This window comes from Pseudopodoces humilis, chromosome 3 (assembly GCF_049639895.1).
Source record: "Pseudopodoces humilis isolate 2021_Gansu_Grassland_sample_001 chromosome 3, ASM4963989v1, whole genome shotgun sequence".
Classification (NCBI taxonomy): domain Eukaryota; kingdom Metazoa; phylum Chordata; class Aves; order Passeriformes; family Paridae; genus Pseudopodoces; species Pseudopodoces humilis.
In genome coordinates, this window is record NC_142202.1 from 28,560,428 (window position 1) to 28,584,720 (window position 24,293).

At 40.6% G+C, this 24,293-nt stretch overlaps 1 protein-coding gene across 2 annotated transcripts in view; it reads left to right on the forward strand.

The window, feature by feature from the left end:
* The first annotated feature begins 7,246 nt into the window (after positions 1–7,246).
* The window catches only part of PLB1 (phospholipase B1), an 89,977-nt gene continuing 72,930 nt past the window's right edge, over positions 7,247–24,293 (forward strand). The window contains exons 1-13 of one of the 2 annotated variants that reach the window (XM_088052877.1): positions 7,247–7,318; positions 11,114–11,151; positions 12,275–12,338; positions 12,851–12,909; positions 14,332–14,363; positions 15,237–15,280; positions 16,241–16,325; positions 16,831–16,882; positions 18,024–18,110; positions 18,597–18,659; positions 19,951–20,033; positions 22,376–22,451; positions 23,094–23,198. In XM_088052877.1, coding sequence (XP_087909003.1) covers positions 7,261–7,318; positions 11,114–11,151; positions 12,275–12,338; positions 12,851–12,909; positions 14,332–14,363; positions 15,237–15,280; positions 16,241–16,325; positions 16,831–16,882; positions 18,024–18,110; positions 18,597–18,659; positions 19,951–20,033; positions 22,376–22,451; positions 23,094–23,198 — 846 coding nt within the window. In that variant the 5' untranslated portion in view covers positions 7,247–7,260. Of the gene's footprint in view, positions 7,319–11,113; positions 11,152–12,274; positions 12,339–12,850; positions 12,910–14,331; positions 14,364–15,236; positions 15,281–16,240; positions 16,326–16,791; positions 16,883–18,023; positions 18,111–18,596; positions 18,660–19,950; positions 20,034–22,375; positions 22,452–23,093; positions 23,199–24,293 lie in introns of those variants that run through there. The other variant, XM_014261369.2, reaches the window with a different exon arrangement.

Below are 24,293 nucleotides of genomic sequence, written 5' to 3' on the forward strand. Positions count from 1 at the left end.
GCTGCAACAAAACTGTTGACTTATTATATATGTTCCACTCTGATTCCTCCAGATCCTTTTGTGTAGTATTGCTGCTTAACCAATTATTCCAAGTCATCCATTTGTGCACTGAATTTCTCCTTCCCAGTCATAGTACTTTGTGTTTTAATTGAATTTTATCCAGTTGATTCTGAGCAGCTTTTGCAATTTATTGAGATCACTTGAAATAATAATGTGCACATTAATTGTTCAGAAAATCCTATGGACAGGCCCATGCCTGCACCCATAGCTGGTTCCAGAGCCCAGCCTTTCCATCTTAAAAACAAATGCCTCTAGCACTTGATGGCATTCTTGCAATATTTTGCTGAAATGTCAGGATGAAGCCTTGCAGAGCTGTGAATTTTGGAAGGCTCTCTCAATGGAAATAGAAGAGCATCTGTTCAGCTGGCAGTGGCTTTTGGTCTCTGATCATCTAGCGTTGGTTTGAATCAGTGTTATTTTCTGTATAATTTCTGTTCTTCAAAGCATGCAGTCACTTGAAAATATGCAAGCTTGGAATTGGCTTCTGACTATAAGGGAGGATATGATTGTATACCTAGACAAACGCAGGTCACATCAAGAATCCCTTGGCCTGGACTTCTCATCCTAAGGACTGGAGGTACAGCTCCACGGCCATGACGTTTTTCCCTCAGCCGAAGAGTCAGGATACTCGTTGTGTTCAGGATTGGAAATATAGGAATTTGGTGTCCTCTGGTGGCAACTCCGAGAGTTACAGCTGGCTGAAGCAGGCTGCCCATGTGCTCCAGGCAGAGCACTGATAACTCCTTTCTGCCATGGTCTGTAAATATTTCTAGTCCAGTATGGCTTCCACAGTTCCTGTGTGCTCACCCCTCCTAATTATTTTATGCCTATTTGTTTCCCTTTCTGGAGTGCTGAGCTCTGTGTGACTTGGGAATTAAGACTGACTTGATGGTGTTTGCTTGCTGCTTTCCTGTGACTCCTTTGCCTTACAAAAGGAAATTTAGTTTCTGTAACCTCTTCACAGTTACAGAAGGCTTCAGCTGCTTGCTCTTGCACAGTCCCTTAATAAAATGTGTCTGTGTCCAAAGGCCTTTCAGCCCACTTCTCTAAGCACTGAATCTGTTTCCCACAGGCTTGCCTCAATGCACTTCCACTCATCCGGTGAAAAAACTGGTGAGCAAGAAGACACAGAGCCCATGTTTGGCACTTTTAGCCACAAAATAGGTGAGAGCAGATCAGAGCATTGCATAGATGGTGAGTGCTATGATGGGAGGACTAGTTTGCTATAACAATTTGTGTTAAGTGAAGGGAGTACGCCAAACCATATGCTTCTGGCTCCAGGAGCTTCTGCAGCAAATAGATGAAAACTGAGCAATGCTGAGGGCTGTGGAGTGTAAAAGTCTCTAAGAGTTTGGTGCAAATGCAGACAGAAAAGTCAAACAGTAGCAGCCAATATGAGGAAAAGCAGCCTTACCTCCTCTCCCCATCTCGATCGCTATGCTACGACTTGATAGCTTTCTCTTTTTCAAGAGCAGCACAAGTATAAATGATGCAAAAGGAATATAAGACATCTGGGGCTGGCTCACTGAGGTCAAACAAATATGTTTTTTGACGTGTAAAGACAGGCTGAGAAATGAACTTCTGTGGAGGAGTCAAGTAAACAGAGGATTTTTAGGATGTGCATAGATGGACTAGCGAGTCTGGGACACCGTGGCACCTAGACAGGCTGACCCCATAGTGTCTATATCTTGCACCTTCATGTGGGAAGAGCTTCAGAGAGCTCTTCAGAGCTGGAGAGTCAGGAGCTTCCCACACTGCCTGCTGCAATTACAGCTCTGGCTGAAAACAGAGCCCCTTTGTGGCATGAATACAAACAGCCAAAAGCTGGCACTGCTTTGGGAATTTTATAGCTTAATGGAAGAGAATGGGAGAAAGGGAGTACTCATGTTTTCATTTTGCAGAGAACCACAGAGCTTTGAGGCTTCTTCATTTCACAGTGGTGTTTATTTAGGTGCCTGATTTCCATGCAAATCTTTGAGAATTAAGAACTTTGCATGTGAGCATCAACAAACTCCCACAGAGACATGGGAAAGGAGCACATGTTTTTTAGTGCCTGCCATCAAGTGCCATCACTGTCTATCAGAGGCAGGCAGACTGCTTCCCTTTTCTATCTGCCTTCCTGCCAGCACTGCTTACTCAAGGCTGTGGTAGCGCTGGTGAACCATCTCAAGTCTGTGGCTGTAAGCAGGGTTCCCCAGAAATGAGCTTTATCTTCTGATTTGATATCCAAGGGGCCAACTGAGGAGGGCACTGGAAGTATCTGGTTCCCAGCTTCTTGCTGCTTACAGACTCAAACGAATTCTCACAATACCAACAAGTCAGTAAAAAGAGTCTTTAGCAGAGGATCTCTAAATCTTGGCTTTCTGCTCTTCTCTGGCTGTTCAGAGTCCACATCAGCCTTGCAGCTATAATCAGGCTTCAGGGGCTCCTGCTCCAAGGAGCTGGGAGAATTTCAGCCTATAGCATGATCTGCAGCTTACCTGTATCAAAGGCCCAGAAGCTGCTAGAATAGGCAGTGAGGTGCAATTCCAGCTTTTGCTACAAAGGGTACACTGTGTTTTTGTGACAGTTGATGGGAATTGAGTGACCTGTGGCAGATATGCAAGCTGCAAAGACAGGCTGGACACCATCAGCCTCTCAGCAGCAGCGAACAGTCTGTGGACTTTAGGCTGTAGTTTGGTGCCAGCCATGGATGACTGGCTAAAGGGCTTGTGCCCTCAGCAATCAAACAATGTGTGGGAGGTAGTGCCCTACTTTAGGCACAAGGAAGAAATTTCAAGTTTCATTCAATTATTAACATTGGATTGGAGTTTTTGTTGTTATGTTGCTGCCTTCAGCTACTGGTAGGTGCTTGCAGGAGAGCACTCCTTCATAGCTCATCCAGAACATGGATATAATTGCAGTGGTGACATTGCCTATTTATGTACTTACTACCACAGCTTACGTCTCTACAGCAGCTATGCAGATCCTAATTATAAATAAAGTCAAGAGTCCAGCCACACACTGAGCTTAGAAAAATTTAGGGAAGTGGAGGCTTTGTGTTTGCAATTTTTTTTAAAAAAAAAGATTTCTTTTTTTAAAGCTATTTTAGAAATAATTTATTTTCTCCTTGCCCAGAACTCCAAAAGCCTGAATTTTTTAAAGGACTACAATAAGCATTACAAGGCCCTTTGCCCACTCTGAGCAATCTGACCATTCGCAGGCCCATGCTTTCCTGTTCCACATTAACGTATGTGTTCTTCTTTCCCTTGGAGGATTTGCACTCCCTCCAGCAGGTGGTAGCAGCCTCCTCCAAGCTGTGCAGTTCTCCTGCCTGCTGCCGCAGAACTGCTGCCCGATGATTCATGTCCCTAGCTCCCCCTGGCCTCACTTGATCTCTTCACCATCCACGGCATGTCTGAACTCGCCTGTGGAGGAAGATCTTCTGTTTAGGTCCAGAGTATCCACTAAATTTGCCAGCAGTGTGAATCACAGCCAAGAGGAGGCGATGGCACAACATCACAAGGACACATGACATGTCTTGCTGCTCTGTATTATTTATTCCTAACGTTTTCGTAGCACTGTCATGTTCTATGCATCACAGATGGGTCCCTCATGGATGGAATAATTCAGGGATATGCTTTCTAGATACAAAATTCAATATCTAATGCCTTGTCAAGGCAGTAGGATTAGCTGGAGTAATGACAGGTTGCAGACAGGCTCTATCTTCAAATGAAATGGAAACAGTCTGTATTTCCACAAGAAGTCCTCTGCTATGCCAGTGTAATGTGATAGTTTTGTGGATGCAATGGCATTATCCACTGATATATGGCCTCTGCTTATTAGCAACTGAGTAAGCTACCTCCCTAACTTATTCGGTATAAGTACAAACCTCTTGGGTTTAATTATACATGGTTGAGTGCAATGGAATTTTTTGTCTATTTGTTTTTATTGCTGGGGTTTTTATTCTTGTAATGTACAGCCATATCTTCATTATTTGTATTTTAAAACTGGTCTTATAGGTGAGTGTTGCAGTGTGCTTATTGTTAATGGTATGTTCTGTTATTACCTAAGTTGACGGTTTGGTCCAGATGAGGCCCTCCCACCTCACACAGTCAATCTAGCCTGAGTCTCCTGTCAATCTGTTTTAGGCCCACCGGATGTTTGGAATTCTACTTTGGAAATCCCCTAAATTTTGATGTTTGATTAGTCCATGTGACCCAACCTTCCCCCTCTACCTCCCTCATTGGAGGATGATTTTGTGAACCCTGCCTTTTACCCTCCCCAGGATAGCTCTGATTAGCTGATGCTTTGTACCCTCCCTTTGAACCGCCTCCCTATTTCAGCTGTTGCAGGCTCGCATTTTCTGTCTTTTGCTCCCAAGATTCCCCAGAGCAATAAATCCTCTATTATCCCATGCAAAAGACCTCCCTCTCGTCCTTGCCTCCTCAGAGCGCAGACTGACAGCCAAAAAGCCGTAGAGCAAGTGCTCTAGTCACACTTCAGGTCATCCTGCTCCTGGGGTGTGACCCACTCCTGGCACAGGCCGAAGTGATAGAGCCAGATAAGCTCCGGTGAGATGCACTAGGTGAGGACTTAGGTTGAAAGAATTTTTGGGTTTTGGTATTCTGTATGAATAAAAAGAATGCCAGAAAAAGCTCTGTTTAATGGAGGAGGTAAGGAAAAACTTAAAGACAAGCTAAAAAATCCCATGGCTTTCCCAGTTATTGCTTTCATGCCAGGTATGAAAGGTGAAGCTTTAGGTATATTATAAGCCACCTAAAACTGTAGCAGTGAACCAAAGAGTTTGGCTAATATGCTTTAGCTCATGTATTTGAGTATCTGTTTGGGTGTTGCTGGTTTTAAAACTGTAACTGGGACTTGACTTTTTTTATGGTGTTTTGCACTGTTGGGTGTAGACCCGTGAAACAGGTCTTTTGTTCAAGAACAAGCCAAGGCACAAAACTTCTGCTTTTCACCACTAAGTCTCATGCAAAGCTCTTCTGTGCCAGTTGTGTTATGAGCCCTCTCCATCCAGCACAAGCAACAAGAAAACTCGCACGATTCAGGCAGGGTTAACTACCAAGCCTAGCTAGCTCTTTGTCCCACCTGAGCAGCAGCAGGCACTTTAGGGAAGACGCAAGATGTTTTTTGTTGATCTTTAGGTAATCAGCTACATGGCTGCAGTTCCCTCGGGTATTCCTAAATACCATCAGCTGAGGGCTGGTTTATGGTCTGGTTCTCTCTTTGCCTTCTGTAGCTGCATCTAGCTTTGCCCTTGCAGTAATGTAAAATCCTTAATTTGTCTCCAACACCTTCTATATCTAATAGAAAATTCTCTCTTCTCCCTTTTGCAAACTTTTTAGATCTTTGCTGCCACTTGTCTGCTATTCAGTCTAGGAGCTATTTTGATGCTTTGGTGGTGGGAAGCAGTGTTTACAAGAGATTTACAAGCCTTGAAGTTAATGCAGTTTTCCTTCTGGAGCATGTCACAGTGTTTAAAGGCTACACTTACTCTTGGATCTGTGGTTTATGGCAAATGAATTAGTTAATGCTACCTTCTTTTTCATGTTTTGCTTGGTGTACAACGAGGAAGAGGTTTTCTGGGATTTTAAACACTTCCAGGCCTTCAAGAAGTTTATTTCTCAGACTTTGATAGTGAGAGCTTTCCCTTGAGAAGTGAAGCAGCCACAAACCCTTGTATGTTATGATGGAATCCACCAAAGGTGATTCCCATCTGTGCTGAGACTGTACAATGCCACCTTGACTGAGAGGTTATAATGGTCCTGACCAGCCTAACCTGAACCTCCCTCATTCTGACCAGGTTCTTGGGAGTTTCACTGCAGCTCAGCCCAGGAAGGGCTTGCTGGTGTGGTGCTGTGACCTGACAGTGAGTAAGACTAACTTCTCTTTACCTTACTGGTTAAAGGAGTTTGGGTGTCAAACTGTTTCAGGTGTGAGACCCCCAAGCAGAATGAGCTCATCCTTCTCAGACTTGAACATGCAGCTGTGTCTGAGATGAGAAGCCCCTTGTGCTGGTATGTTTTTGCTGAGTTGAGGGTGGAGTTTCAGTGAGTGGAGGAATGCTTTCCCCGTCTATGTACATTCCTCCTTGCATATTGCTCTGAACAATAGCTGTTCATGTTCAGAATTAATGTAGCATTCCTGATTTTTGAAAAATGAAATGAGCACAAGATCTACCTCCAATGTGTTCCTTCAAAGAATGTCAAATTTCCGTCATAAAACAACAGAAAACCAAAACAAACAACAGCCCCTTTTAAGGATGGGTTAGATTGCCTGAGTTGGGTGTGTTAGTGGTGTATTTAAGCATTCAAAGCTCTTTACTTAAGCAGACTCCCATTGTTCATATAGGATCTCTCTCTGGGTGTATGTAGGCTCGGAAGAAGCCAAAGACTGCTGTTTTGTGTGAGGACAGCAGGCTGCTCTTCAGTGGTTTGACCCTGATGCTGTAATTGAGGCATAGTGGTAGTTTCGCTGGGGAGTGTTGTGTCACAATTTAGCTGGCATTTCTGCACACTCTTTGACTCTGCAGAAGTGACTGCTACTGTAATAGTGTCACAGCAGGAGTTTGGAGACCTGTCAGTGTGAGGGCAGACTTACTGATCCTGATTGTCTGGCACTGCTCTGTCTTGGCAAATACTGGTGAGGCATACCCCAGTGAAGGAAAATCTGCCAGAAGAGGAACAAGTGGAAGAGAAACAGGCACAGCTTGAGTCTGGTTGAAGGCAAGAAGGGAACCCAGGTAGGGAACGAGACAAAAGGAAGGCCATAACCTTCCTCTTTGTGTGGGTGTGGGCTGCTACGTAGGGTTCAGTTGTCCTTGTTGCCTCAGGACCAGAGGCTCCTTCCCTGCCTGGCAGAAGCAGGCTAATGCCAAATTAATATGTTATGTATTGCCTAGAAGAGCCTTGACCCTGCTGGAAAAGCTGACTCATGTGATCTTGGTCCTTAGATTTGCTGAGAACTCACCTGAAAAATGGCCAGCTCTGTCTGAAAAAATGAGAGAAGCTGCGCCCCTTCTTTGACCCTTGGATGGGCAATGAAATGAGATATCATCGTTATTTTGCTTTCCAAAGGTAGAAGCTAATAAGTTTTATGGCTGCTGAGTTATCAACTTTTAAGATATAAAGGAGAAAAAGGAAGAGAATTTCTTTATTTTCAGCCTTAACATCTAACAGCACAGATTATCAGTTCGTAGAGATGGTTACCATGAAGCTATTGTTAGGTGTGCTGTTCCTTTGGTTGCTCTCCTCAGAAGGTAAGTTTCGGAAGGCCCTTTGAAAATTTGCATTGCAGAGTATTTGGGAACCTCTATTTTTTAGTTGTTGCAAGGTGGGTGTATAGCAGGATTTTTAGAAGCAGGATGAAGAAAATCTGTGAGTAAAACTGTGATCTTAAATGCAGTTTTGGTTATGTTTGATCATTTTTTGATGAAGATGTATGCACTGGTTTGCACAGTACTGGGGACAGAATGTGTCTTAGTCACTGAAACATTCTGGTGACAGAAACATCACCAAAAAATTAGACTAACAGTGAGATCTGTGCCAAAAATGGTGCAGAAATTCAAGCAAAGAATAGAGGTTTTCCCTGAATTCATAACTACGACCATCTTCTCTTCAATGATAGAAGATTATGTGAATGATTTGTCAGCATCCTAGCATTCCCGGCATTGTTCAGATTTCTGTAATGTTCAAGGTAGGGGGGAGCCCTTGTTCTCTAAAGTCCATTATTTAGTGCCAATGACAGTTTTGTAGGTGCTTAAGACTGAAAATGCTGTGTATACTTTGGCTTTATTTGCTCTGTGCTTCAGGTCTCTGCCTGTAAGAAAATAATGTGAACTAGTAATAGTGCTTTAGCTTAGCAGTAGGCTGTGATGATCACTATCTTCGGAGGATTACAAGGTGTTCTGATAAATAATAAACTGTTAGGAGGTTTTGGTTCCTGAAGTAATCAGAAGAAATGATCACATCTGAGCTTTTTAATTTAGGGAAAAATATGCACAGTCGCTGCAGTTCCTCTGAAAACTTTATCCAGGAAAAAAGATGTTGATTGATAGCAGCCTATAAGAATTGTTTGTTGAAACAGATTACCTGTAAGAGCAAGGGAGAAAGGAGTTAGAATCTTTCTCCCAAATTTTGGGAGAATTATCTGAAAAATACTTCCTTTTTTATGTCAGGAAAATTGAAAATACAAGTAAGAATTATTCAGTGGCATAGTAAGGGAGTAACTATAATTCTGGGAGTTTAAAAAGTCATCCTATGGAAAGTATAAATCCAAAACAAAGTAAGAAAACTGAAGAGGTTTAAATTTAATCAACCAAGCCAAAAAATAATCTGAAGAGAAACAATGAATTATTGTTCAAGGACTGAAAACCAATAAATCCTTTTTCAAATTCTTCTGAAACATGTAGGACTGACTGATGCATAAAAGAAGGCTGAAGCCTGACAAATTATTTTTTTCTTTGGTGTCCTTGTATAACAGCTTAAAAAAGGCCTTGCACTCCAAGCCTTTCAGCAAAGGGGACAAAAGGAGTAATGACCAAATCCTTGAATGAACTGATGACAAACACTAAAAGAACTGTCAGGATTAGATGATATCCACCTGAGGGAATGAGCCAAGCAGAAATATAAACATGTCAATTTTATTAATTGTGATGCTCGTATTTATCTCTGTTGGGATGTGGGCTCTGCACATGTTCAGAAGTGATCTGGATAAGGGTAGATGGTAACATGCTGATGCAAAGCTATTCAGGATGTTCAGAATGAAACTTTAGACTAAGTTTTCCCCTTATACATTACTCTTATCTATGTGTGCACTGTGGTGAACTCTGAATAGATACTGCTTGACCCCAGAACACAACTGTCTGAAGACATCAGTGCTAATGATAGTCAGAGAGAAATTATTTTAAGAGTTAGCTAGAGAACAGCATGAAAACTGCATTGCTTCTGCTGTGTACAGGGCCATGGTTCACCTGCATCTTGACAGTGGTCTGTATTTTTCATCTCAAAAAAGATGTGGTGAAACCTAGGAGGAGAATAAAGGGGGAGAGTGGTCAGACTTAGGAAAAAATTTCAACAGGTCAAAGAAACTAACTCTTCAGCCTGGAAAAGAAGGGATAGGTATATGATAAAGATGTACAGGCACATGAAAAATGGCGAATTTTGCAGAAACAAGGGAATGGTTACTCTTCACAAGAGCAACAAGGAAACAATCACATTATTAACAAATGAGAAGTACTTTTTTGCAACATGTAATTGAGTGATGAAGCATCTTTTGCCACAGGTCTTGAGGAAAGCCAAAAGTGTGAAAGTATTAGAAAAACGAATAGGCAAATAGGAAGAAAGATGGCAGGGAGTTCTTCAGCATTAAGTAATTGCTTGCTTGGGGAGCACAATAGTACAGATAGTTGGGAGGATAGAAAATGGAAGTATATTTTGTGTATTTTCCTTATTCTTTGCCTAAGCATCTGCATTTGGATATTGTCAGAGGCAAAATCCCAGACTAGATAGACTTTCAGTCTGACACATTAAAACTGTTCCTCCAGCTCCCTGAGTCCTGAAAACTGGGACTGGATCCTCTTTCTCTCTCAATGTTACCGAAGGAACTACTCTCAAATATAATTGAAATTAGTGCTAAAATTCTCATATACTGAGTTCCTGCAGTAGATCTCTGTGATACACACAAGTCATTCATTGCTTTTGCCTCCAGTATCCCAAACAGATTTGGGGTTTCTGGTTACTGCCCTGAGTAAAGCACCATCAAAAACCACAGATTGAACAAGTAGAAATGTTAAAAATATGTCACACAACAGCCTGGAAACTGTTTCAACCTTCTAGTACTTTATTGTTATTATTAGTAGTAGTAGAAGAAGTAGTAGTATATTAACTTATTATTTTACTACTTTAAAAATAATATAAATTTGCAAATAGATCATGGCTGAAACCCAAGTAGGGGAAAAAAACCACATATGGAAATTGCTGCCAGTTATTGAATATGGTCATGTAGTGTGGCACAGGCGACAGGCTAAGGTGGTTATGGGGAACAGTAGTGGCTTTGTGTCACCACACTGACTTGTGTGCACGGGTATCCATGTCCCCAGAGCCTTCTGCCCATGCCATGCACGTCTCCTTGCAGCATGATCACCACTGGCTGCCCTGCACCCAAGGATGTCTCACCTGCTGGACAGAGCTGACTCAGCTCTTACTCTGTCATTGACTTGGAAAAAAAGATGTGCAAGCCAGAAGTACTCAGCAGGGCTAAATATTCCAAAAATAGCTTCTGACTGTTAAAGAACAATTATTCCAATTCTGTATAAGACTTTCTTGATGCTGATGGCTTCACTGGGGCAAGCAAGAGCAGCTGAGAGCATGCTTTGAAGTTCAGCTGACCTAGGCTTTGTGGCTACCTTTGTGGAAATTTTAGAATAATAAAAATGCATAAATCCAAGTGTATCCTCAAGGAAAGAGAATGTTTACTGAAACATCTACAGGCCTGACTCCTGGCTCCACAAGCTATTTTGTCTGCCAACACTCTGCTAAGAGAAGAAATTGCAGCTGTTTCTGTATCACTGTGGCAAAATCACAACAGTGTCATGCTGCTCCCTGACTATGAAAGATGTAGATTAATATGAATTGCTCCTTTCTAAGGTGTTTCACCTTGTACATGTTTAAACTACTCTAAATTTGGACAGAATAAGACTACAGCAATGTATGAAACATGCTGAAGAGGCAAAAAATAAAAAAGAGGGAAGGCCTGTGGAGAATGGGGTTATGTGAGGGGATCCACAAGCAGTCCCTCACCCCTTGCTATAAATCCATTGCATTCTACTAATTTCAAGAGATCTCACCTGCTTATAATAACTAAAAGCTTTTTCTAGTATAGCAAAATCAAAGAAAATATGTTTGGTTGGGATGATCCTCATTTTTGGAAAGCAGAGCAGATGAGAAAGGTGCCTCCTCTCTGGATTCTGTGCTTTTAGGTATATTAAGTCTTATGAGGCTTTTTTTCCTAAGATAAAAAAAATATATCATAACCTGTTCTTTAATTTTTTAAGGTAATGCAGATGATCAGGAAGAATATGGGAAACTAGAGGTAAAGTATGAGTACAGCTTTTTTTTTTTTTTTTTTTTCTGTTTTCAATACTTATGATTACCTATCAAGCTGTTGCTTCCTCTTAGGCAAGCAGCAGAAGAAAGAATAGAGCTTGTTGCTCTAAACTGCTTCTGCAAAGAAAAAATGCAAAGCCAATTAATGAGTCAGCAATGTGACAGTGCAGCTGCAAGATTACAGAACGTAATCAGGAGATAAGGTTTTCTCCAAGCAATGTTTGTTATTAGTTAGCATATCCTGTTTGTAGGTCATTTGTGGTTAGCACTTGTTCCTAGAGGCTCTGTTGCTCTTTCAGAAACACAGGATTAAACTTTTCTTTGCTTTATAACAGTGCAAGGTGTCTGCACCATTGAAGTCCTCCAGCTGGGCAGTAGGGAGTGTGTAGGGACCCTGGTGGCCCTTGTCACTATACAGATTTCACCTTTAGGTATTGGTGATGGTCAGCCAGCCACTCATGGTCATCGTGATGGGGGAACCCCTTGCCAAGTCACCTGGGGAGAAAGGGACTGCCTTTCATGTCCCTTTAAAGCACTTGATGTTGGGTTGTGCCTACCATTAGGATATAGGATGGCATTAAACAATGTTCCTGCTGGTACTGAGCTGTCTCTCACGCTGAGTGAATCATATCACTCACATACCTACCCTCTCTGATCACCTGGCCAGGTGTTTTTAAGCAGCCAGAATTGGTTAATTCTGCTTTTTTCTGTTGCATATTGGAGATGTAACATTTTGTTTTGTTGGTTGGGTACCCCTTGGCACACAGAGTTGTCTGCAATAGCTCTCCTTGTGACCTCTTCCAGATTAAGCAATCACTGCAGCAATGGACGTGACAGGACGTAGTCAGCATATTTCATGATTTGCTCAGGCCCAGTGCTGTGGCAATCAGAAGAAAACTGAGGAGAAAGTGTAAAGTTCTAGAGGAGTTAGCTGAAAATGCAGATCTGTGTTCCCAGGTACTTCTAACACAGGTGTAATGGTTCTTTGAAATTGTTTACATGAGTAAAATCTTGATTCTGTGTGGGAATGGAGCCTGTAGGACCCCTCATTCCACAGATTTCCTTGTTAGATCTAAGCAATCAACCATATTTATTTGTTTATGTCTAAGGCTCTAAGAAGCTTGCAGTTTTCATGTGACCAGGCAACATCCCCTGAGACCCCTTCATCTTCAGGTTTGTGTTTGATATTGTCTCTGCAGAGGCTTTCCCTCACAATATTATTTGAGAATGGGCTGGGGCAGAAATCAGCTGTTTGCAGGGATGCCTGTGTATGGGATTGACTGAAGTGCAGCTAGGCTCTATAAACTCCTTAGTTTTTTGTTCTACTTCTGATTACTTTTCTACCTTTGTTTCTTCAGCTGGTGATTGAGGAGGCCACTTCAATCATTACTCATCATTACTCAGTCATTGAATGATTACTTCAATCATTCCCAGCAGTGTTTTTTGATCTTTTCTTGCTTGATGACTGAGCATTTCAGTGCCTCTAAACACCCAAAGTATTTACTGAACACCTGAAAAAAGTTTCTCATGCTTTCTGAGTAGTTTAAAGCCTCCAATCAAAGTCATCAGTATAATTTTTTTACCATTTTAGCCAATTTTATGTTCTAATATACTGGTGAATGTAACTTTCTTTTTAGGGCTGTTTTGGGGTTTTTTGTAACCTGAAGTCTTTTGCTTTTCTGCAGTTCATACTCTAAGGCCAACTGACATTAAAGCTGTCACTGCAATAGGAAGTTTGCAAAGAGTAAGTACAAGCCGGAAATGTGCTGAACGTGACCTATTTCCTCCATTGTGATGATGAAGTCAGCTGATGATGTAGTTTGGGGTCTCAGAGTGTTCAGGACTTCAGTCTTTCCATAAGCATCAAAGACTTCTGGTGAAAAAACAACTGGAAATACCTGCTGTTCAGTGTTCCAATATACCCTGAATCTAAAAATAGCCAGCTGATTTTGCACAGGAGGAAATGTGATCACAGTGCTCTTGCAGAGAACCAGGATATTTGATTAGAGTACATGGATTTTCCTAAAAATGAGCATAATAGATTGAATAACTGGAAGAAGATACTGGGAAATTGCAAACTGGAACAAATACAAATTGTTGAGAAATGCTGTAGATTTTCCACCTCAAATTTCCTACCTAGAAGGCAGAAGGTCTATATGAATCACAAAAATTTATTTCTGTTTTATAGATCAGTGGGTAAAGTTCTCCTGCCTGTAATAATATAGTCAGATTGGGATGATCTTTATTTGTCCTTAATAGGTGGAAGTGGATATCTGAAACAGATTTGAGGCCCAATTAGAAGCATTTAACTACAATTCTCAGGCTTTGAGTAAGTGTAGAAATGCCTGTAGAGCAAAAATTGATGGCCATTGGAGAGGCTGCAAAAAAAATGTGAAAAAAAAACTGTGAAAAATGGGGAAGAGTCTCCCTTATTACAAAATAACTTTCAAATTTGAGATGGGATCCATCAATATATCATACTTCAGAAAATCTGCATTTCTGGACTCCTTGTAAGTACCTCTCTCTTTTGAAAAAAATTATTGTCCTGAATGCAAAGGTTCTTCACCCATATCAAGTGCAAGGCCCTTTGGAGCCAAGTGTTCTTTGGACCGGTGTCTTTGTTGCTTGTGGGGGTGTCATAGAAAAACATGTAAATTATCTTCTTTTAAGCAATATTTGCTGTCCTAGAGCAAACATCCCTATCACTGTCTCCTTGTCAAGCTCTCTGAAATCAGTGAAGTTCTTCTATTGATGTTGTTTCTTTTTAACAGACACCCTTCTGTCAGAGTGCCATCTATTAAATTATCTAAATGATAGGTTATGTCCTGTGTTGAAAAGGAGTAGGACTAGATCCAGAGAAATTTGGTCTAGGACAGCATTTTGTTTTATGGAATTTGATTTCAACTTAACAAATTTTATTTTAAGTCATGTGTAAAAAAATCATTAATGAAAGCAGTAACTGAGAAAGGATTACCAGATTATGAAAATGCACTGTAATAGGGAAGTTCTGGAAAATAATTTAAATTTGTGAGTGATTACAACACAGTGGAGAAGAGTAAGTAGAAAACAATACTGTCTCTAACACGACTGAAATACAGTAGGGGAACAGCATATGGAGGTCTAGTTTACACTTTGCTTAATATTATTCTTACTTCTTTGTTAACAGACACCAGGATCTGGTGAGGATTTGCTCCAAAGGTAACAATTAATAGTTAGCTTTTGTAAGTTTCGTTATCCTAATCTCTATATTATCACGGTGCAGGAGTTAGGGCCAAGCAATTTTTTTATTGTTTTATATAGAGGACAAGAAAGTCTATGTAAAATAGAAAGGATTTTGAGACACTGAAACTTTCCCTGTCCTTTGGTAACAAATTTTTTGTACTTATGCAGGATATAGAATTACCTTAGGGTTTCGATACCCTTGATTAAGGACCGTTGCTGTGTGATAAATCCTAGGCAGTAAATATCGTAATTCACTAGTTAGATTAGAAAGCAGGGATTTATCAGATCTAAGAAAGAACCCAGTACCCTGTCCTCTGCTTGGCTGATTCCCAGTGCTTCATGGAGAAGCTTTACCCCATTGTCTTCTTCCATGCCCCTTTAGCAGATATAAATCTGCGAGTGAACACATGGCTAAACCTTGTAGTTGCAGATCTGTGCAGATCTTTTGAGTCTCAGCAATCCAGATGAGGATTTAGCACTGCACAGATAAACTTTAAAATACTAAGTTTTTTTAATGGTTGCATAAACATCTGTGTCCTCTTGTGTGTGGGCATACACAGAGAGGCCCCTGCATCACTTATACCTATACCTATAAGCAAGCACAAGTACTGCAACATGCAGAGGGTACAGAGACACAAAAAATTGAGATCTGAGACTATGTTCTTACACAGCAGTAGCTGATGACATGACAGTTTTGGGGAAAGAAAGGCCCCATTCTTGCAGCAGCTGCCATGAATTTCACTCTGAGATGCAGCATAACTAATAAGAAATTGAAGCTGTGCTGTAATATAATTTTTCTTTGAGAAATGGAATAACAGGAACTTCCTGTTTTCTCTTCTCTTTCTGTAGCACAGGAAACAACTTCCTTGAACTAAATGTGGCAACTTTAGCAGGTGCGTCTTTCTGTCAAACTAAAACTTCAGCAAACTGATTTAACAACTCGCTGGCAGGAGCTCCAGGCCTCTGCTGGGCTGCAGAGCAGGTGCAGCAGAGGCACACTGCAGGGGCATAAGGGAAGCCTGAGGGATGGTGTACCTGGGGACATGAGTAGAGCCTGGTTGTCTGTGATGGCTTTAAAGAGACTGTCTGGGTAGACATACAGCAGCGAAGAAGGGGTATGACAGACTGCTGCAAGATTCTTAAATGCCCAACAAGGTTTTTTGGCCTGCTATTTCTACCCACTACACAGTCTCTGCTGGTATGTGCTTGTGGCCCATGCTGGCCTGGTGAAATCTTGTGTGGGTTTGCCTGCCCAGAACTTCCATGTGCTTAGGATTTACACTGGAGCTGCCATAGATGTGCCACATCTGTGAATTCATCATCTATTGTCCGTGTCTGAAGGCAGCCTTTACTTACTTAAAGGGCATTGCAAGTAAAACTTTCATGCCCACTGAAATGCTGAGTAATGTATAGCTCTGGGGTCCCGCCCTCCAAGTCATCTTCCTAGTATCTTAACTCCTTGGTGTAACATCCATATCCCTGTAAAAGGGTTTAAAATGTGGCAACTCATTGGTGTTTCATGAGTCTCCCTGAGCAGCCTTTCCCAGTAGCTTCATTTCTACAGGGAAATGTATTTAAGCCCACCTACAATATTTGTGGCTGATATGAAATCAGGATGGCGGTTTTTGACCTGAGTCTGGAGGCAAACTCAGTCATCAAGCCTTCACTTCAGAAGGTGAGGACCAAAACCAAGAAAAACAGCTGCAGATGGGCTTGGGCACACCTCTCATGCTTGCCAAGAGATCCTCAGTCTTTATATGTTCTGGTGCTGTTTTAGTTCTCTTGTGTTTAATGAATCAGCAGATTGCAGTCTGTTGGGGGCAGAAATAGCCTAACTTGAGTGTGTCATTCAGCTTTCATTAGCACCTTCAACCCCTCGGTCCTACATCTGTCCCCTCTTCCTGGCACAGCGGGAGAGGTGCCGGACCGTCAAGCCAGGTGAGTCTGAGGGGCTTTTGGCTGGGCAGTTGATGTACAGCTGGCAAGGGGAAGGATGGAAATGCTTTGATGGAAATTATTTGATGCTGGAACCCTTCACTGGACTCCGAATATGCTCAGTATTGGCAGAGGCTGTCATTGTGGCTCAATCAGCGTCTGTCAGAATCAGGAGGAACAGAGCCCCACTTGGGCATCAGTATCACCTCAGTTAACATCACATCTCTTTATAGCTGCAAAACAAATTTTTGGTTCAAATACAAGTTGACGTGTGCCTACTAAGCTGCTGTTTTCATCTAAGTGCACGTCTGAAAGTCAGCTGAATATGAACTAATCACCCAAAGCTCTCTGGGTAGCACAGTAAATTGTCTAATCTTAACACATTTAGGAGAGAAAAGATGAATCCAACCTGAATCCTTAAATGTTGTTTGATTCAATGGTAAGAATCAACCAGAGATTTAGCCTTACTGATGCCTTAATACTTTCTCACTTCCTTTTTGCTTTTCAGAGACCTCCTGCATCAAGCTGAAGAAACAGTGGAGCTCATGAAAGTGGATCAGGTTTGTTCAAAGCACAGGACAATTCAGAAAGCATGGTGTTGAGGCAGAAAGGCAGAAAATTGGTTTAATACTTAAACAACACTCAAAATTTTTTTCAAAACAGAGAATGCTATTTCTTGAGGTTAATAGATTTGAGTCTTTCTGCTGTAAATAAGAATCAGTTCTGTGCCTTTCAAGTGCAGAGTTTTCTTCTGAAAGTATCCCACCGTTTTTATTTCTGTCAAAACAGCTGAAAAGCTTGTTAGGGAAGCCAATATGTTTGCTTCCTGTTGGCTGAAGTTGTGAGACTTCTGCTAGCTACACTCTGCAACTGTGCCAGTGTTTCTGAGAAACCAACCCAAAATAATAATTCTCAGTATTTGTCTCTTCAGTTCATTTTTGGTCTTTTAGGAATATATTTTATAAAAGGAAAATAAAGACTTAGATATGCTTTGGCTGATGCTGGTGAGAGCTCAAATTATTGCTCCTGGCTGAGTGCTTTTTAAGTCCCATCCTGAAGCTTTAAGCATTCATTTTTCCTTTATTCTTAACCATGATGCTATTTTGTAAAATCATCTTGAAATAATGGGAAAACATAATTGCCAAGGCAATTCTGCTATGCCTTCTTTGTTCTACAGGGATTTAGCATGCATGTTTGTGGAACTGTGTGGTTCTAACCAAGGCCCTTCAGGATTCTACAGCATTGTCTAATAAACACAGCACAGCTGAGCAGATTTTTTATTCCAGTCTTTGACTAGTGTGACCCCTTCTCAGCAGTTCATGTACAGTCATCCAGTTGGTAAACTGCAACAGTGATGGAAAGAGACAACATCAAGTTCTGTGCTAAACTGTCCATACTCATCTTTCCCAATAGTATCTTCTACAGAAACAGCAATTTCAGGCCCTATCCTGAGGTTTTTGTAGGTGTGTGTTCAGCTTTAATTGCAGCACTTGATGCCTAACCATCTGTTTTTCTGTCCTCTAAGGAAATGCTGGATGGCTCATTAAATGGAAGGGACCAAGATGGCCAGGGGTGGGCCCTGGACTATTGTTTGGTCTTGCTGGTTTTACACCCACAGCAAATTGTGTGAGAAAGGAAAATAGCAAATAGATCACCTTTCCTTTCCCTCACCTCACTATTCTTTTATATTTTTTCTCCCAGATGATGGACTTCCAAAATGACTGGAAACTGATCACGGTATTTTTTAGTGCTGAAACCCCATGCTCCTCCGATGCTTCCACACAACTGGTAAGAGCTTTGTGGGGTGATTTAGCAGTCAAGGCAGATAGTTAGAACACTTTCCCATGCTCTGCTCTCTGCCATAGGGAACCAGAGTGGTTAGGTCTGGGATGTTGGGATGCCTCTAATAATGTAAACTCCTGGCACACTGTGTGTTTTGTATCTATAAGCATCTGTACTTAATTTGCCATCCCCAGTCTGAGATGTCTTAGTAGAACAACTGTTTTCAACCTTCAAGTATAAAGCTATTTTTCTTTCCTATCCCTGTTGGTTTTTTTTTACTATATGTCAAGGTGTCTATTTATAGGCAGTTAAATTACAAGACTAGTTCCCATGTTATTTACTTGTTGCTTGCTAAGGCTGAATTTAGAACAGAATGGTTCTTAATAGCCCTTCAGTACACAGTACAGCTTAATACGCAGAGTCTTTGACTTTTAGGAAATGGATAACTGTTTTTTCTACTAGTTTTTATGGCCTTTCCCATCTCATTTACAGAAGGACTGCATCTTGGAAAACTTGGAAAAACTTACAGCTGTCTTGGATTTTTTATATAAGAAGGTAAGATGTATTCATCAACCCTGGATAGCTGAATCCTTTGTGTATTTTTCCAGTCTCTCCTACTAGACTTGGGCTTGTGCCACTCTTCACATGACTTAGAGCACCAGTATCGTTGGCTTCAACCTACTGGCTCTGTTTATTTTCACCAAGTGTTTTACTCAGGTTTTCATAAAGCTGATGCATGCAAACAGAAAGGATGGATGGGTAACTGCTCTGTTTTGCAACACAAGCTAATGTACCACTCAATCTTAGGGTATTTTTAAAATTATTTATGTGAAAATTGGAGTACATCTGTCTAGGTGTGAAAGTTCTGTTTAACAGGGCTGTTGGTGAAAGTAACTGCTATCTGGTGTGAACACCTGGGCAGTGTACAGGCTGCTAACTACCTGGTGATGACTTTTACAGACCAGGGAAAAGGTCCATTAAAATACATACAGTAGACCTTTTTTCCTATTTTGTGTTCATTAAAAAATCTCAGCCTTTCTAAAGGTTTTCTAGCTGGCTGAGCTAAGAATTATCTGCCTATCTAGGATGGTTTCTGGGAAGCCATCTGCTTCTGCACTGTATCTTGGTCTACTAATGATAGTAGACTAGATGAGGATAGATCACTACTAAAGCAGACTGTAAACTGTTTAACTGAATTATTTCAATAGCATCTCATTTTCCAATAATTTTGTTTTGCTGCATTGAAGGCCTACAGCCTGTTCTAAACCTGCTAGTTTGGTTGCACCAGACCACAACCACTCGTTTTTCTCCAACTGATTTCAACAAATGTTGTGTATGGGGGAAATTCCACCCACACATTCTCTTCAGATTCTCTCTGCTGTTATTTCCAGAATCTGTTTATGTGCACTTGTAAAAGTGAAATATCATTATGTAAATGAAAAGCTGCTTTCTGCATGAGGGAGAGGTGTAGTGGGTTGCATGAGTGCTTGTGCTGTTATACAGGATGTTTTGTCCCCAGCTTTGCATTCCTATGTTGCCACAAGAATGGTAGTCCCAAATTCATTTGAGTTCAGTTTAGTTGGCTGGTGGCCATTTTGGTTATGTAAAATGAATGATTGTGTATCAGTGAAGAAAGCATGGTCACAAGTACTTCACAAATGATGACCCTAGGTAGCAGGCATAGGAGCAGGGTTCAGGACATAATTGGCAAAGACTTATATCATTGATTTTATGTGGGTAGAATCCCAGGCCAGAGGTAATACATGTGAAGTTGTAGATGTAATTGCTGCTTGCTGATCTTTAATTGCAAATCTAGCATGAATAATTTTTTACTTTATTACTGCAGGTTCCCAAGGCCTTCATAAACCTAGTGGATTCCACTGAGCTCACAACTGCCTCTCTTGCATGCCAAGATTACAGTAATGCCAGGTAACAGGTTTCTTTAACTTCTTGTTACTGTCTCCTGCTGGTGTTCAACAAATAGCTATTTATATGCACCAACTTTGACTGATACAATCTGCTGAACTGTTTTTCTGCCCTTAATACAAAATTATGTAGAAGATTTTAAGTCTTCACTTTGTTTCTGATATACTCTCTCTGAAAGATATATTTTTTACTAGGAAGCTAGTGCTTTAAATCCTGTAAAATTGGACAGCACATTTAAGAATTGGGTCAGAATAAACGAAAAAGAGAAAGCCTCAACACTTGTACAAACACTGTTCACCAAGAGCCAAAGCACTGGTTTGTTATCAAATGTTTTAGCCACAAATCCAAAACACAGCACAATATGGGCTGCTGTGGGGAAAGTGAACTCCATCTCAGCCAGATTCAGCACTGCACAAAACTGCACTGTTTAGCAACCCCCAGTTTTTTATTCAGTGATACTTTTGTTCTGCAACTCTCAAGTCAGAAGCTCTCTAGGTGCTTCAAAAGTTTAAATTTCCACATAGCAGTGTTCACAAAATGAGCAACTGATTTTAAAGGACATTTTTAGGCTATTGGAAATATTCTACTTGGGCTTAGAGTATGCTAGGGTAGAGAATATCCAAGTTATCAATCAGTTCCTTATGGTAACTGTATCTATTTATCTGTCTTTCTCAGTACTTTGTAAAAAAAGTAGTTTGTGTCCTGATTTAGTATGGAGTAGGAGTGTGCACATGAGCAATTATGATGAAGTAGTTTACAGCTGGTGAGATTACACTTCGTCTTACTCCACAGTAATTATTTTCCCCCTGTGCTCATGGCACAGGACACCACATGTACTAATATAGTCATCCTGAAGTGTTTCACTAACTTTGCAAGTACAAACCTTGGAGACATTCTGATGGAACAGGGGAGGAGATCCAGCTGCTATGTAACAGCATACTTAACAAATACAAGGAGAGGAGAAGCTTTCCTTGTCAAAAGTGACTGCATGGGGCACTCTGGCTTATTTCTCCTGCACAAACATGAAGGAGAAAAATGTGAGATATGTGGAAAAGATGTGTTTAGTAATATAGGCCTTGCCAAATACTGAAGGTGTTAAAAATTAAAATTAAATAGATCTGTTTTGTTTTCCTCTGAGGAATTTTTATATTTCCTTTTGTACTTAAGGCAATTTGCTTTCTTATTGTCGGCATGCTCTCATAGCTATGTTTATCTGGTTGATAAACAGTTCCCACAAATTTGTTAGATGGCCTCAGTCCCAGATCCTCTCCCAGATAAGGACCTCCAGCATTTGGTTACTAAGTTGTCATTAGGAACTGTGCTTTGATGGAAAAATATAAATCCATACCAAAATGTGAAATTTTAAGAGTCAATGAAGATCATAGTGGTTGAAACTTTCAGTCCCATGCCTTAACTTTAGGCTTCGAATGGGGTTTAAAGTTCCCTCCTTTACTAATTTCTTACTAATTAGAAGTGTGTGCACTAAAAATAATGCATGAATCTTATTTTTAGGCATGTAATGCTCTTCATGTGTTTTACGATTTTAAGATTCTGGTCCTGAGTTTGTATTTCTTTCACTCACCAGCAGTGATAATAGCACTTTATCAGAAAATTCTCATTTTATGGGTTTAGCTAGAGCTCTATGAAAAGGATCCTGACACACACTTACTGCTTATATTTGCAAATCCCCCAGAAACTTTCTCAGATTCCAGCCCACACAGAAAATTTCAAGGGAGTGTATCTTTGCTGGAACCTGACTAATCTTACGTGTATCTTATACTGTTCCCATCTACACCTTTGGGAACTCTCAGAATTCTCCAGCTAGGTTAAAATATATGCAGTATACCCATCTCACGTTGCAGGTCAGAAATCTGACAGTGCAGTCATCCTTTAGCATGTATAACCTTCTGCAGCTTCCATCCTCGTTTCTAGATGTCTTCATGCCAAATACTTTAGAAAAAGTTCCTGTGGAAGTATTTTGAGTTTGTTCAATTTTCCTGTGTGACTACAAAGAGGGGAATATTTGAAAACCAGTGCAGCTGCTATTTTAATCTTGAGCATGTTGCTAGCTTGAGAGATACTGTGCTAATCTAAGTCTGGCATACTTCTCAACTTACTAGGCTTTCAAATAAAAAAGAGATACAATGCTCTGGATATGGGAACATATATCATTCTACGTTTATAACAAAACTTAGTGTGTTCCATGTAGCCTTTTCTACACATACAACAATTTAGTCTTTAGTATGTGCTTGTCAGTGGCTTAAAATATGCTTAAAAATTCATGCTATCCACCTTGTTTATCAAAAGTTCATAATGTCCTTCATGTTTTTAATTCTTTTCTGCAGCAATCCAGGCAGGAATCAGTGCAATTATGTTGAACAGTCCACATTACATGATAACATACTGAGGTGGTCCTATCAGGTATGGCATCTTCTGTGTTGTTTGGCTCTCCTATTTCTAGACGTGTCTCTTCATTTTCCTGATTGCCCTGAAGCAAGGAATAGCAGTGAGGAAGTTGAGTGACAGCCTTTCTGTCACATATCCATAGCAATCCTGATCTAATTTCTTACCTCAGGAATATTGATAATAAGTTCTCTCTGTACCTGAGTGATCTTAGTATCTCCTGAAGTTTTGAATGTCTATATAACTTTTGGTAACCTAGGATTTTTCTTATCCCATCAGAGAAAAGATTAGTCTTGTCCAGTAAAATGCCACACGGTTTAGAAGAGGGAAATATTCTGTTAAAACAAAAACAGTTGTGCTAGAGTTTCTTTTAAGCATGTCAGGGTGGCAATAAACATGAAATTGCATTGCTTTGCTAAGCCTGCTACCCTGTCAAAGAAAATGATGGTAAACCGTCTATCTCATAGCTACAAGGATTTTTCATTTGTTGTGTAAGAAGTTTTCATTAAATTACTGTCTTTGTTCTGGATTACACAATTTTATTTCTGTGGTTTATTAGGGATGGGGGTAATTTAAATTTACTTTAAGCTCTGATGAATCACACATACATTACACTCTCTACCCTATAATGCTTATCTCATTAAATGGTTGTCTATTTAGGATGCTTTGGAAAAACTACTGGAGTCTGAGAGGTTTGATCAAAAGGATGACTTCACTGTTGTTCTTCAGCCTTCTCTCCAAGGAAGAAATCGGCTGCTCAGTTTGGTGAGTAAACTCAATCTGCTCCATTCTTTCTGGTTTGTGTCTGCTGAGACTGAGTGCAATATTCAGCAGGTTTTCCTGTCCTAGTCCTAGTGAATTCTTACACTAGAATTCCTAGTGTAATTCTGGAAGACAAGGGTAGGCAGGCACAGGAAGAACACACCTCAGGATCAGACACAGAAGTCCTGCCAGTGGAACTTGATTTAAACAGCACGAATCAGAGATCCTGTGTTTTTTGAATGCTATGCTCCAGGATAAATCAAGCTATGGAACCTCTGCATCTAAAGTCCCAAGTGTCTGGAAGCTGTCAGTGCTGCTGATTTTTCCATATCTTTGTAGTCATCACCATATTCATCCCTGATTATGCACATGTGTTTGACAATAAAGGCAAAAAGTGGGTAATGTGAAGTATTTAAAAGGATTAGAGGGACAAAAGATAAAGGTGTTTGTAAACTATGTTGGAAAGTACAGTTATTTCTCTGCAATGAGTCTGGGAACTCAGACTTTTTTTCTGGTGTAGGCAGTAGGGAATGAAGATCGGATTGCCTAGGATGTCAGACATGGGTTTCTCATAAAGTGATCTTTAAAGGGAAGTTGAAAGGTCAAGATTGTCTAAGATCTAGCAATGAAGAGGGAGAATAATGCTTTCTGGAGAATGGCTCACGTGGTGGGAGGTATCAAAATCCATCACATTATGTGTTTTTTTATGTAAAATTGGTTGGTAGTGACTCATTGTCTGTGTTTTTGAGCACACGATAGCTCCATGAATTTGAGGTAATTCCAGTGCTCCCCTCAGCTCAGTATCAGATCAAAGCGAATTGGAAGAAGAAATTTTTCTTCCAGGAGACAAAAGGATTTGCTATGTTGCAAAATCTTGTTGCTGCTGGGGTCATCTTTTGTAAGGCTCTTTTTTGTAGGGCTGGTCCATATGCAAATAGAAGACTTCTAACTTTCATGGCATTACTTTTTCTGTCAGTAATTTGTGCTATTATTTTTTTAAATACCATCATATGTCATAGGTGGATTCTTTATTTCTTCTGATTTGTGGTATGCCTGCAGGCCACCATATGTAACCTTCTAAACTCTTCCAACAGTTAC